The sequence below is a fragment of the Podarcis pityusensis genome, assembly GCF_964106645.2.
Source record: "Podarcis pityusensis genome assembly, chromosome: 1".
NCBI classification, from domain to species: Eukaryota; Metazoa; Chordata; class Lepidosauria; order Squamata; family Lacertidae; genus Podarcis; species Podarcis pityusensis.
The window spans coordinates 9,046,799-9,060,755 of record NC_138028.1 but is presented as its reverse complement, the minus strand read 5'-3'; the positions used below and the strand labels follow the sequence as shown (position 1 = coordinate 9,060,755).

Here is a 13,957-nt window from a genome sequence, read left to right as displayed (position 1 = left end):
GTTTCAGGGGTGGCAGTGTATGCATTCAACAAGTCTTCCTAGGGTTGCAAAGTTTCATGGGTCTGTGCTGTGTTCTTCTACGGCACTAGGAAATGCCACTTTGCCCGTGGGGCTGTGAGCAAGGTGTGCTGGGAAGCTCATGGAGATGTGGAAATGCAACACAGGCCTGGGAGCGTCATCAGGGTAAATGATGTAGTCATACCTCGGGTTACAGATGCTTCAGATTCCATGTTTTCAGGTTGCACACCGCGCCAAACCCGGAAGGACCGGAACAGGTTGCTTCCATGTTTCGGTGCTCGCACATGCGCAGAAGCGCTAAATAGCGCTTTGCGCATGTGCAGAAACGCTAAATAGCACTTTGCGCATGCGCAAAAGCGCAGAATCGCAACTGTAGTCTGTCCACTTCCTATAGGTTTCAGGAGCAGCCAGGCAACATGGGGAATATCTTTTGAGTACAGGGCTAAATATCATGGAATGAGGAGTACCATGAGTATATGTTATGGCGCGGTGCAAAGCGAGACGTAAGATGCTGCGCTGGGAAAATCTTTGTGCCCAATCTACGTGGCTTCCGATTTTGAAGACACAGCATGGGGTATCTTCAAAGAAGAAGTGGTTTCAAATCCTTACTCAGCCATGATGCCCAACTCAGCAATTTGGAGGTCACCCTCCCTCTCTTAGCCTAACGTACTTCACAGGGTTGTTGCCAGCATGAAGATAAATTCAACAGTGTAAACAAGTTTTCATGGTTCTGATAATGGAATACTCAATGATTTAGTTTATATAAAATATGCAGGGGTTTGCGCTACGCAATATGAACCATGGAAAGAGAAGAAGGGAAGTCACTGATATCTTAAGGTTGTTTAAATGAGTATTCTAAATCGTAAAACAGAAAATTTAATAAAAATTATGGGGGGCGAGGGAAACCAATAATACGAATAGCACTGATTTAGAACTGCAAGGACTTGGCAGTCATTAATGATTCCTATGGCAATTTCATACACGTTTTACTTACCAAGCCAAACCAAACTGGGAAACCCAGCCAGATGGGCGGGGTATAAATAAATTATTATTATTATTATTATTATTATTATTACTATTATCGAAATATCTTTTGAATCCCCAAGCCATGTTACAATTTCTTCTTCTTTTTAGCACCCCTCACTGTGAGGGGATTCGAAAGCGGGAAGCGCCAACCCGCCCTGCTCTGTGGGGCTGAGCGAGGAGCCGCCCTACAACCCGGCGGAGCCCGGCCCCACCGCCTCCCCTCTCGCCCCCCCACCGCCCCAGCCCCACACACACCCTGCCCGGGGGCGGCGGCAGGAGCGGCGCTCCGTCCTCCAGCTCCTGCGCCGACAAGTACCATCCCCGCGGCTCGCAGTTGACGCTGCCGACGAGCCGCGGCTCCTCCATGGCGCCGAAGGGAGCGGAGAAGTCCCGAGAGCGGCGGGAGGCCGACCGAAGCCCCGTCCTCGGGGCCGGGGAGGAGCCGGCGGGCGCTGAGAGGAAACGGGGCGGGGCGCGCTACTCGAGGGCGGCGCTTGGGCGGGGAGGCTGGGCCTCGGCGAGCTGAGGGGAAATGCGGCGCGGCGAGAGGCCGGCATGAGGTGAGGCGCCCCGTTTAAAAAAAATGAGGGGCTGGGGGCTCCCCGCCGCTTCCAACAGGGGCTGGGGGGGTGTGGGGAGCCGTTATGGGGTTGGTTTTAATGCTTGACTTTTTATTGTTTTTATGGAGGCCGCTGCGGAAATCCAGCCAGATGGACGGGGTATAAATATTAATTTTATTTCTTCCTTCCCTCGTCTGACTAGGCAAATGCACTCTGCGCGCGCTCAGAGGCACGCGTCCCTGCAGCGTGGAGGAAGAAGGGCCCTTCTTCTTGTAGGCCAACTAGGCCTCGGCCTCAGCTCCGCGCAGCAACCGCAGGGCGAGAACACCCCTAGCAGGCCTGCCTTAATCTCATCGCCTATTGCAGGGTTTCCCCAAACTGGGGTTGTGTTTTTTGTTTCGCCCTGACCTAGCCACTGTGATCCATGCGACGGTCACCTCCAGACTGGATTATTGTAACTCGCTCTACGTGGGGCTGCCCTTGAGACTGACCCAGAAACTCCAGCGGGTGCAGAATGCCGCGGCGAGACTCCTTATGGGGTCTTCGCTGCGAGATCACATTCATCCGGTACTATACCAGCTGCACTGGCTCCCGGTGGAGTACAGGATCAGGTTTAAGGTGCTGGTTTTAACCTTTAAAGCCCTATACGGCCTAGGACCCTCGTACCTACGGGACCGCCTCTCCTGGTATGCCCCACAGAGAAACCTACGGTCTGCAAATAATAACATCCTCAAGGTCCCAGGCCTCAGAGAGGTTAGGCTGGCCTCAACTAGAGCCAGGGCCTTCTCGGCTGCGGCTCCAATCTGGTGGAATGCTCTGTCACAAGAGACTAGGGCCCTGCGGGACTTGACATCTTTCCGCAGGGCCTGCAAGACAGAGTTGTTCCGCCAGGCCTTTGATCAGGGCGCAGCCTGACTCCCTCCTCTGGCAACCTGCACAGAACTTTGCTTAATTGGTTGCCATCAATTTGATTTAATTAATTTTTATAATGAAATATTTTTAGATTGTGTGATTATTTGATTTTTTGATTATTTGATTGTTGTTAGCCGCCCTGAGCCCGGCTTCGGCTGGGGAGGGCGGGATATAAATAAAATTTATTATTATTATTATTATTATTGTTTGGACTACCATTCCCATCGTCCCTGGCTTACTGGTCCTGCTGGCTAAGGATGATGGGAGTTGTAGTCCAAAAAACCAACAAGAAGCTGGAGCCTCAAGTTTGGGAAACCCTGATCTGTGGCGTAGTGAAGAGGCGCCGGGATATCTTTTAGAGCACTGGTTATGGTTGCAAAGATATATTAATGACACGCGGAGTTCATAGATTCGCAGAGTTGGGAGGGACCCCGAGGGACATCTAGTCCAACCCCCAGCAATGCAGGAATCTCAACTAGATTATCCGTGACAGATGCCCTGCCTGAGCTCTGTTTGAAAACTTCCAAGGAAGGAGATGCCCTGAGGGAGCTCTTACCGTCAGAAAGTTCTTCCTAATGTTTAGTCAGAATCTCATTTATTTTAACTTGAAACTGTTGGTTCAGGTCCTAGCCTCCGGAACAGTTGTCACTATTATTATTTATTAAATGTGTTTTGTCACTTTATCTCGCCCAAGGCAACCTAAATTGACTTTGGTTGTTATGTTCCCCCATTTAATAGGTCCTTGTTTTGGTTTTGTTTTCTGCTTTTTCCTCTTTTTATTACACACTCTTTTTTGCATGAGAAGCAAAGATATTTTTAAATTATTATTATTATTACCCCACCCATCTGACTGGATTGCACATTATGGTGTATAATGGTTTTTGCTACATATTGTCAAAATATAATATTAATACAAAAAAATTAAACATTGGTTGAAGATCCCAAACCAGGGAGAAGCCCAGCGACCTTCTAGGCCAAATTGGCTGCATTGCCATAACTTGCTATTGCTCTCAAGGTATTTCATGTAATGTTCAGGCAAAAAGATATTATCCTTCTGCAACTTAAGGTAAGAAGAAAAGAAGAGCCCTTCTGGATCAGGCCAAAGGCCCATCTAGGTCCAGCATCCCTGTTCTTAAAAAAAAAAAAAAAAATGCCAACCAGATGCCTGTGAAAAGCCAGAATGGAGGACCTGAGTCAAACAACCCACTCCCCACCTGACATTGTCAGCAACTAGTGTTCAGAATCATACTGTCTTCGATCCTGAAGGAAAATTAATATTATTATTATTAATAATAATAATATATTGCTTATAATCCTATGGGTGGCTTCCAACAGAATAAAAATAAACAGAATACAGTGGTACCTTGGTTCTCAAACGGCTTAGTTGTCAAACAAATCGGCTCCTGAACACCGCAAACCCGGAACTAAGTGTTCTGGTTTGTGAATGTTTTTCAGAAGCCGAATGTCCAACACAGTTTCCACTTGAGTGCAGGAAGCTCTTGCAGCCAATCAGAGGTCACGCCTTGGTTTTTGAATGGTTTTGGGAGTTGAATGGACTCCTGGAATGGATTAACTTCTAGAACCAAGGTACCACTGTAGTAATAAAAACAGCGAAACATCAGACATAAAAAGCTTACTGATACAAGGCTGCCTTCAAAATATAGCCATATTGGGAACTATAGTTTATCCTCTACCCCCCCCCCCCCGCTACAATATGCAGCACCCTTAACAAACTACGGCTCCCATAATTCTTTGGGAGGAAGCCGTGATGGTTGAAGTGGTATAATGTCTTTTAAATCTATGGTGTGCATGTGACCCAAGTTCTTTGCCTTCTCCTATATGGCCATCTTTTGAAGAGTGCTAGCCCATTCTCTCTCAGTCTTCTCATATCCAGGCTAAACATACCCAATTGTTTCCATTTTTCCTCACATAACTTGTTTTTCTATGCCTGATCTTCTCTTAGGAGTTTGTTTACTTAGAATCATAGAATCATAGAGTTGGAAGAGACCACAAGGGCCATCGAGTCCAACCCCCTGCCAAGCAGGAAACACCACTTAAAATACCCGTCTACCCCATTTCATTTCCCAAGGAGATATCAGCGACAGAACCGTTGTGTGTGTGGGAAAACAATCTCCAAATTAAACCCAAATCACACAATCAAAATATTTCATAGAATTGCAATACAATGAAATATAATATATTTAAAAAGAAACAGAAAAACAATTAAAATCAATGTGAATATTTAATGCAATGGACGTGCCTCATTTTCAACCACAAATCCATAGACATTCTGTGGGCTACCTGCATGAAGTTCACAAACTAGTTTGAGAACTCTTAAGGGAGGCCTAGTGTAGGAAGTGAATGTATATACACATCTGAATGTTGCAGGATATGGACACAGTAGATAGGGCTTTTGCCTTTCCACCCTATCTATGGGCATCTCAAAAACATCTGGGTTGGCCACTGTGTGATAAGGGATGTGTGGTTTTGGACAGATACAGGAGGGCTCTTCTCGTGTTCTTTAAATCAAGTTTTGATTTAAAAAGAAACTCGGTGAAACACAAAGCTATTTGGAAGTTTTATATTCTAACCATCCAGAAAGCCTAGTTCCCAAATTAAAGATCCCTGTGTTTGTGACCAGAGGCACCTTCTTACTTTACTTGGTACAAGGATAAGGCTGACGGTTCTTAGGATGTGGTTATTCAACTGCTGAGGGAAAGATCCTCTGCACATGTTTAGTGAGGCCTTCACCTGTTATGGCATACATTTCAGGGCCAGGGCTGCAGTCCTAACTTCAGTTATTTGGGAATAACTGATTTCAATAGGGCTTACCTTTGATTAGACAGTTAGGATTGCACCCTGCTATTGACAACAGGGCTAAAATCTTGGGTACCAGATTTGCTCCACAGGGCTACAGGAACCCCTAGAAGAGTTGTAGGTGGCATATGGGGGGAAACAGGAGGAGATGGGGAGAATATTCTGTTGCACAAGCAGGAATCCTTGTGCTTAGGAAAGTTCACATAGCACTACTTTGGATACAAGCCCAAAACTCCTTCCTCTGCCAAGCTTCTAATTCGTTGCTGCATCAGTGTTATCTTTGGGTTATGTAGGACAGTTTCGAATAATCTCATACAAGTGCTAGTGATTTTATGAGAACTGTACAGACATGTGGATTTGTAGCATTCCCCCCCCCCTATTTTTTTATTGAATGCTTACATAATGTCTATAAAGTGAATGATTTCCCTTCTAGGATTTTCAGGCGATTAAACAGCTTGCCTGCTAGCCTCCTGAAAGTGAAATATTTTGGAACAACTGCCTCAAATACATCATTTCCAGCAGTCTGGACGTTTTGCGGTCAGCCTCTTAATAGACTTCCTGGACATCTTGCAGCCGCTTGTAGAAATAGTTTGTGCACTATGCCGGAGGTACCTGAACAAAAATTTGACCTTGACCTGCATTCGCCACATCCCAGGGTCCGTGGAATGACCACCCTTGACCGAGCTGCTTTCAAAAGGAATGTTGTCATCCCAGCTCTGAAGGTTAGCAAAGACCTCCTGAGCAAGCTGGAGAAGCCTCTCAAACGAGTGCTGTTGAAGCGCCCAGGTCTCAAAAGAGTTGTTGAAGACCCAGAAGATGAAAGCAGAAAGTTTCTTTTGTTAGATCCTCATGCCATATCCGACAGCTGTTCCCTGGGCGAATCTGAGCAACAGATCCTGAAGAGCTTTAACATTAGCCATGAGATTGTCAAGTATAACCAGGAACTGACATACGACCATTTCAAGGTGGACGAAATTCTGCAAGCAGTGCTTCCTGAAGGTCAGGAAGTGACCACTGCATTCAGCAGAATTGGCCACATCATTCACTTGAATCTGAGGGACCATCAGCTGCCCTACAAACACGTAATTGGTAGGTTAAGACTTACATCAGAGAAGTCTTGTTTGGTTATTTCCAAAGAAATGACTGAGCAGTTTCTTTCTGAAGCAGGGTTAAGTATGTCTGAAGTATGTATTTAAATGTACTTTAAATACATGGTGTGGATATGACTAGATCTAAGCTATAATGTCGCAAAAATTCTGGAGAGACAAAAGTGATCTCTCCCATTCGTAAAGGCCTACTGATAACTCATTAATGGCTAGAGGAGGGCAAGCATTGTGCCACATTCCTTGGCAAGGGCAATCAGCATTTCTTCACTAAAAAAATTAAGCAACAGCCTAATGGAAATGGAGTGGGGTTTATTTTATATGTTCTTTATGAGTCTGTATCATAGACGTTTAAATCACATGCCTGCTTTTTTGAAAAGCAAATTTCACAGCCCGTTTCTCTGCCTTTCAGGTCAAGTTATCCTTGACAAGAACCCAGGAATCACCTGCGCTGTAAATAAAACCAATACCATAGATAATGCTTATCGGAATTTTCAAATGGAGGTATTAGCCGGAGAGGAGGCCAATATGATCACAAAGGTACCAGGAATTTTTAATAATATTTTCTTGCAACAAAAAAAAAGGGGGGATTAAAAATCTAACATTGAGAAAAGCAGACAAGCAAAGAGCAGACATTGCAGAAAGATACAGTCTGACATATTAATTCTTTATTCCTCTCTGTTCCATAGACTTGGCAGTCTCTGTGTGTTCCCAGATGTCCAAGTCTAGCCTAAATGAAATCACAATTGTTCATAAGACTTTTGTAGGAAGAACGTAGCTTAGTGGTGGTCAAATGTATAGACGTATATTAAATTTTTTAAAACCACATAATCAAAGATGCTAATGAACTCTTGAATTTTAGAACCAGTTCAGAAACCAGGTGCTGATTTTGCTTCTTTGGGAAAACATTGTCTTCCTTGTGCATTAGTTTGAAGAAACTGTGGGTGGCATTCAACTAAATCATTGTCCAATTGCACATCAAGACCGGCTTCCATGCAGTCCCCAAATCTGTTCTAGAGAATTGGGGGGGAAACCCAGAACAGATTTAGGACTTATGATATGTCTTCTACTTGGGATCTGATTGCTGATTAGAAAAGGTAAACATACGGCACCATTTCTGAATGGTACCCACATGTATCACAGCTTTCGTCCATGGAGTACACTTGGCTAGGGGCATGATCATTTCTCAGTCACTGATAGTAGGTTTTGCATATGCAAAAGATATTTGATGGGATAGATCTTGATGTCATTCATAGAAGGTGATGCACATTTATGTATTTTATCTTCAAAAGCATCTCATGACTACAAAATAAAATGTGTGAGGCATCCTTTACTGGGGAATTCTGGACCAGAGACATTCTAGCCTGCTAGCGATCATGCCAATATTTTGAACTCTTGCAGGTTAAGGAGCACCATATCATGTACGAATTTGATTTCTCCAAAGTCTACTGGAACCCCCGCCTCTGCACAGAACACATGCGCATCGTCGGCCTCCTCAAGCCAGGTGACCTTCTCTTTGATGTCTTCGCCGGGGTGGGGCCTTTTGCGATTCCTGCAGCGAAGAAGGGCTGCATTGTGTTTGCAAACGACCTCAACCCTGACTCGTACAAGTGGCTGCAGCACAACTGTAAGCTAAACAAAGTGGACAGAAAAGTCAAGGTCTTCAACATGGATGGCAGGCAGTTCCTGGAGGAGCCGGTGAAGGAAGAACTGACCAGACAGCTTTCTTTGAAGGAGCGGAACAGCTGCCTGCACATCGTCATGAACTTGCCAGCCATGGCAGTTGAATTCTTGGATGTCTTCAGGCACCTCTTGGATGGAGAGCCGGGCAGCACCAGTCTTCCCACCGTGCACTGCTACTGCTTTTCCAAGCACGACAACCCTGCGCAAGATGTTCAGGAGAGAGTCGAAGCCTGCTTGGGAATCTCCTTAGAGGGCCTTTGCTCTGTGGAGCTGGTGAGGAACGTAGCGCCCAATAAGGACATGATGTGCATCAGCTTCAGCCTCCCATCCAAGGTGTTGTACAAGCCGCTGTCTTCTCTGAAAGGTAAGAGAGTCAAAGAAAGAGGCAGGACTACTGCAAGCTTTTAGGGTCCCCTGTGAATCCTTTGCCTCAGATCGGACATTGAAATGGGGATTAGGGCTGGGCGATACCTGGTTTTCAACATTGTGATATATCACCAGTTAAACACTGTGATATAACAGTATATCACGATGTCTGAAATAAGGATGGAGATACGCAGAAGCATTGGCTGGCTTCACAGTTTTTCCTGCATCGTGGTTTTTGCTGGCGCCTGTGTTTGTGATCGCTGCACCCTGCAGGAGGCAGAGGAGAGCTGAGCAGGCAGAGTTAACAGGGCTGCAGGAATCAAAAACAGCATTGGCTGGCTTCACGACATGGACTTCAAACCGGTTTTTGATGATAAATCGATATATCGCCCAGCCCTAATGGTGGCCCTTAATCTGCATAGGAGGACGAGGGGAAATGTATTTCTAGGGAGGAAAAAGCATAAAGGTCACAAATAAATAATGTGTTACAGGCGCACATGCAACTGTTTCGTTGCTGTGCATGCATAGGGAAGCTGCAGCCAGTCCTGGTTTCTCAGCACATGAATACATAGGGAAACGAATTTGTGTGTATTCACGCATGACCTCCTATGTTTTCCCTGTGGGAAGTTCACAACCTGTGATGTGGCTGCATGTCTTGGGGCAAGTTGCAAGTATGTTGTCAGTGCCTCGGATGCTTAGTAAAATCCTTTTGCTTTGTTCCTGCTCAAGTTTTGTGCTGCAGACGACCCCAAATCCTAAGAGCTTTGCAGGTATGCATTGAGGTGTCACCGATGGTCGCTTTCCAACTGCAGGCCCTTTGCCTCCCATTGAGTTCTGCTACTGCAGAGGGTTCCTGAGCTTCGGGAGCAGCAAGAAAGGGTGTGGTGGGAATGGAGGCAGAGTTACAATTCCTCTACATCCTGTCTCAGGGTCCCTTTATTGTACCTCACCTACCCCTCCTGTCTCCACAGCCGCTTTACGTGAGACAAGTTTGAAAGTGTGGTTTTAATTTTGCTCCCTGGTTCCTGCTCCCCCCCCCCCAGCTTCCTTTTTTAGGACCCTTCCCCACCTCCAGGCAGCCTCTTGACTGTGCTGCCTACATCATCACACAGCCTGCTGCCGCTGTAACATGTGTATCCACTGCCACACACAGAACCAGGCTGCTTTTAATGCCACATCAAACCCACTTTCAGACGTGTTTTGTGATGCCAACAAAACTGCCCAGCCACAGGCAGGCCACTGGCACTTGCATGAAAGTCAGGGGGCTGCTGTGTGGCAGGGGACTGGGAGAAAAACTTAAGGGTCTCCCCCTAAACTGCTAGAAATCCACACATGCCTCCAGATCCATATTGATTCAGATAGTCTGTCATCTTTTACTTGTAGGTGCAGATAATCCCCAGGAACCAGCATCTAAACGCCTGCGTCCAAATGAAGAGCCCCTTGAAGAAAAAAATAACCTGGTGGTCTAGGAGACTTTGTGGGTACCATTCCAGAAATGATGTCTATGCAGAACTTTTAACTCCTATCTTTCAAGGGAGGCAAGCAGATTGCATTTGTTCATCAGAACTTGTAAGGACAGCCTCTGAAAAATGGTATTAAGAGCTGCTGTGCTGATTATGCCCTGATCATCTTTGCTTCTTTTTAATTCTGTAACAGTTGGATGGGGTACATTTTTTTTTTTTTAAAAAAAGAATATTAAATGTTTATTTTGCCACACTTGGTAGCATCTTCTGTTTAGGTTGCGTGCAGTCATTCCCCAGCCAATGAGAAACTGAGGTGAGAGGTTAAAGGAACCAGGTGAAACAGTCTGTGTCTTTGGTAGCCTTGAAACAACACCTGTTCCTGCCCCTGGGCTGCCTCGGGAGGAAAGGCAGGGTCTAAATTGAATAAACACATGAACATGTTTTTAGAGTGACCACCTCCTGCGCAGGTTCTCTTATGAGGTGAAACCGAGGCCATCACCGTGTTCATGCTAGATGAGCAGGTGACAAAAAGGTGGCGACAGCAGCAGGTCGGTCAAGGGAGCATCAGGAATTGGCAGTGGGCTCCCAGCTGGGATACAGACTACAGAAAGAGTGCAGCTAAAGCTGACTCCGGATTCCAGCCCTGCCCATGTTTGAATCATGACAGAAACACATTCTGGGTCTACTTCTGCAACCCAGACCTACCCAAGCCAACTGGTTCTCTCCGCAACACACACAGTGTGGAAGTGCTGCTGTAAGCCTTTAAAGCCCTCTAATGACCCAGAACCAGATTTTTTAAAGGACCACCTTGAACTATATGAACCTGCCTGGGTCTTCAGCTTGGCATCAGAGGACCTGCTCTTTAGCCTGTTGTTAGCAGATATTTGATAGCTGGGTACTAGCAACAGAGCCTGGTTGACAGTGGCACTATAACGCTGGAATTTTCTCTGGGGAATTTATCCAAATCTTTCCTTTCCCATTTTAGATAGATGCTGAAAGTATCTCTCTCTCCCCACCCCCTTTTTATTTTGTTTCAGAGAGCACTGTGAAATTATTTTTAAATGTTGATATTAATGCTGCTGTGCTTTCTATTTTAAATATAGTTATTTTTATTAGTGAATTTTATTTTTGAGCAAGCCACTTTTGAGGTTTTTGTGGGGAGAAAGCAGGCTGTAAAAGTCATTTAAATAAATAAACAACATCATCCCAAATTATAATCAGCAGTCATTCTGAACACAGTGCTTATCTACACCAGTCTGTCTTGCCTGAGAAATGTCCAGAGGCACATTTAGGTGCTGCCTGCACTGCTGTCCAAAGTAACTCATTGTCATCATTAAATTTATTTATTTATTTATTTATTTCATTTATTTATTTTATATTTTCATCAATTTCAAAGCAATGTACAAGATAATAAAACCAATCAAGCAGCTGCTTTGCTGTTTGTGAAGAAGCAAGAACTTTCCAAACAGGCCTTGGAGTGGCTGAGTTGCAATTTATTGTATTCCTTGGGAGAAAAGAACAACTGGTACAATTATGAGGTTATGATGCAAGCTGCAGACTCTGAATAGCTTTTCTGTTCTGCTGAGAGGAAAGGGAGAGAATCTTTTCGATGCTTGTCCTTCTGACACTATGCATCATTCCACTGAATTAAAATTAGCATATTTAGTGGTATGGGGTTGTGGCTAAGAGACTGGGTTGCAAATCCGGAAGTTGCAACCGCCATGAATTCAGGCATTGGGCTTAGATACGAAGCACTTGCAACTCTCCAAAGTACTGTCTAAATCAGTGGTTCTCAAAAGGTGTGGTGCGGCACACTGGTATGACAGGGGAGGAAGGCAGGTATGCAGGAAGATTCAAGGACAAACATTTCAGCATAGCATAGTATAATACAGTATCAAATTTTTTATTTATTTGAAGAATATGGATAGATATATTTTCAAAATGAGAGCAAGGGTATCATGTGATAGTGATGACAATCCTAGTTGTGTTTTCCAACGTACTCGTATGCTGCTAAGGCCACAACAGTGGCACTGAGTGAGCATTATGGTGACAAAGGAGCTGCCCTGTCCTATCCTGTCTGTTCCTCTGTGGCTTGCATGCCCCCACTACTGTTCTGTCATCATATAGGCAATATATCAACTGCAGCATGATGGCACCCTTGCAATTTTATTCTACAGCAGGAAAGATGAGACGTTCTTAATAGAGCTGCTGCATTCTGCGGCACAATCATTCTAACTTACATAATTCAGAATGCAAAGTAGAATGAATTAAAAATCAGCCCCATATCTGGTTCTTGTATCGTACTTCAAGGAAGGAAACCCCCATTTGCTTGCATTAGGAGAAGCCAATTTTATGAGATGAAAGAACTTTGCCCTTACTGCAGAGCTACAGTATATAAAAGGAGCATTTCAGTGCTTGTGCAAATAAAACCCTGAAGTGCAGCGGCAGAATCTGCAGAATTTAATCACAACAATCATAGAATCATAGAGTTGGAGGAGACCACAAGGGCCATCGAGTCCTACCCCCTGCCAAGCAGGAAACACCATCAGAGCACTCCTGACATATGGTTGTCAAGCCTCTGCTTAAAGACCTCCAAGAAGGAGACTCCACCACACTCCTTGGCAGCAAATTCCACTGTCGAACAGCTCTTACTGTCAGGAAGTTCTTCCTAATGTTTAGGTGGAATCTTCTTTCTTGTAGTTTGGACCCATTGCTCCATGTCCGCTTCTCTGGAGCAGCAGAAAACAACCTTTCTCCCTCCTCTATGTGACATCCTTTTATATATTTGAACATGGCTATCATATCACCCCTTAACCTCCTCTTCTCCAGGCTAAACATGCCCAGCTCCCTTAATCTCTGATGGTGTTTCCTGCTTGGCAGGGGGTTGGACTTGATGGCCCTTGTGGTCTCTTCCAACTCTATGATTCTATGAATCTGACTTTATTTTAAAAATCTTTTACAAGTCTGTTTCTGAAACCTCAAAACATACAAAACAAAATCATTATCTCTTCCAATAGCCTCTAGCTGCAAAGTGACTAGAACCTTTCCCACCCTTACCCTCATTCCACCAGAGAAGAAGAAACATGACCACCATTTTAAAAAGAAAGTTTCTGTACATCATGTTTTTAATATTTAAGTGCAGCTGGCTTCACACACAAAAAAGGAAGGAAAGACAGACGGCAGCCCGGCCAGGGTGCAGACGGCAGCAATTTTCACCTGAGGTTTTTTGCTTTGCTCGCTCCGCTCCAGTGTCTGTTACTCCCAACCTAGCCAGGATGCCAAAATAGCCCACTGAAGGCATCTTGAAGGGCTCGATGACAGGCAAGGGAGGAAGTATAGCCACCAGCGAGATCTTGTGGGGAGGCGGCTCGGACGTGGTTTAGATACCTAGAACAAAGAAAGGCATTGTCTGAGCTGAGAAACAAGCATTTCATGCTCCGGGATGGGAATTGAAAGAAAAGCCAATTTCTCTGGTTCCCACCGCTGGATACAGTGCCACAGACACTGGACACTTCTCAAAACCTCGGAAACGGAAACAGCAGAGACCAAATCTGATTTAACTCTCCTTGCTGGATTAATCATTCCCATAATTAGAGAGGTTGAACGGATTCGGTGCCTCACCTGGTTCAACCACCTCCTGCCCGGAGTCAGGATGCCCAGTACCAAAAACTTCAACAGATGCCTGCCCAACATTTTCTCGCATATCCAGGAAAGGAGATGGAAAGTTTAAGCTGCTCCCAAATCACTCCCATCAGTACAACATTCATATGAATGTGATTGAAATGGTTTCAAAGCTGCTACGCAGGAAAGAGCCCAACAACATAAAATCTATTCATCTGTTGTGTAGCTCAGCTTTGGGAAATCTTTAAAGCACTCGCTGTGGTTGTAAAGAGATACTAATGACACACAGAGCTTACAGAATCCTAGATTTGCAGAATTGGAAGGGCACCTGAGGTTAATCTAGTCCACCTATTGGTGAGTAAATGGCAAGAGCTAGACATCCATCCCA

The 13,957-nt window shown here is 45.0% G+C and overlaps 3 protein-coding genes across 5 annotated transcripts in view; 1 reads left to right on the top strand and 2 right to left on the bottom strand.

The window, feature by feature from the left end:
* The window catches only part of SLC38A6 (solute carrier family 38 member 6), a gene marked incomplete at its 5' end in the record, with an annotated part of 48,432 nt that extends 46,999 nt beyond the window's left edge, over window positions 1-1,433 (bottom strand). Inside the window, one exon of one of the 2 annotated variants that reach the window (XM_080987615.1) lies at window positions 1,300-1,433. In XM_080987615.1, coding sequence (XP_080843741.1) covers window positions 1,300-1,410 — 111 coding nt within the window. Of the gene's footprint in view, window positions 1-1,293 lie in introns of both variants that reach the window. The other variant, XM_080987614.1, reaches the window with a different exon arrangement.
* A 32-nt stretch (window positions 1,434-1,465) lies between these two features.
* TRMT5 (tRNA methyltransferase 5) lies at window positions 1,466-10,201 on the top strand. Of its 2 annotated transcripts, none has more exons than XM_080983447.1 (5): window positions 1,466-1,604; window positions 5,767-6,422; window positions 6,849-6,976; window positions 7,838-8,483; window positions 9,869-10,201. In XM_080983447.1, exons 1-5 carry the CDS (start codon window positions 1,600-1,602, stop codon window positions 9,952-9,954), a joined length of 1,521 nt encoding a protein of 506 aa, XP_080839573.1. In that variant the 5' UTR covers window positions 1,466-1,599; the 3' UTR covers window positions 9,955-10,201. The 2 variants fall into 2 exon arrangements, with proteins under 2 accessions (XP_080839573.1, XP_080839574.1); XM_080983448.1 differs by lacking the exon at window positions 1,466-1,604 and adding an exon at window positions 3,460-3,582.
* Window positions 10,202-13,041: 2,840 nt separating this feature from the next.
* The window catches only part of MNAT1 (MNAT1 component of CDK activating kinase), a 137,757-nt gene continuing 136,841 nt past the window's right edge, over window positions 13,042-13,957 (bottom strand). Inside the window, exon 8 of the mRNA XM_080992273.1 lies at window positions 13,042-13,335. Within this exon, the coding sequence (XP_080848399.1) occupies window positions 13,215-13,335 (121 nt within the window). The 3' untranslated portion in view covers window positions 13,042-13,214. The remainder of the gene's footprint in view (window positions 13,336-13,957) is intronic.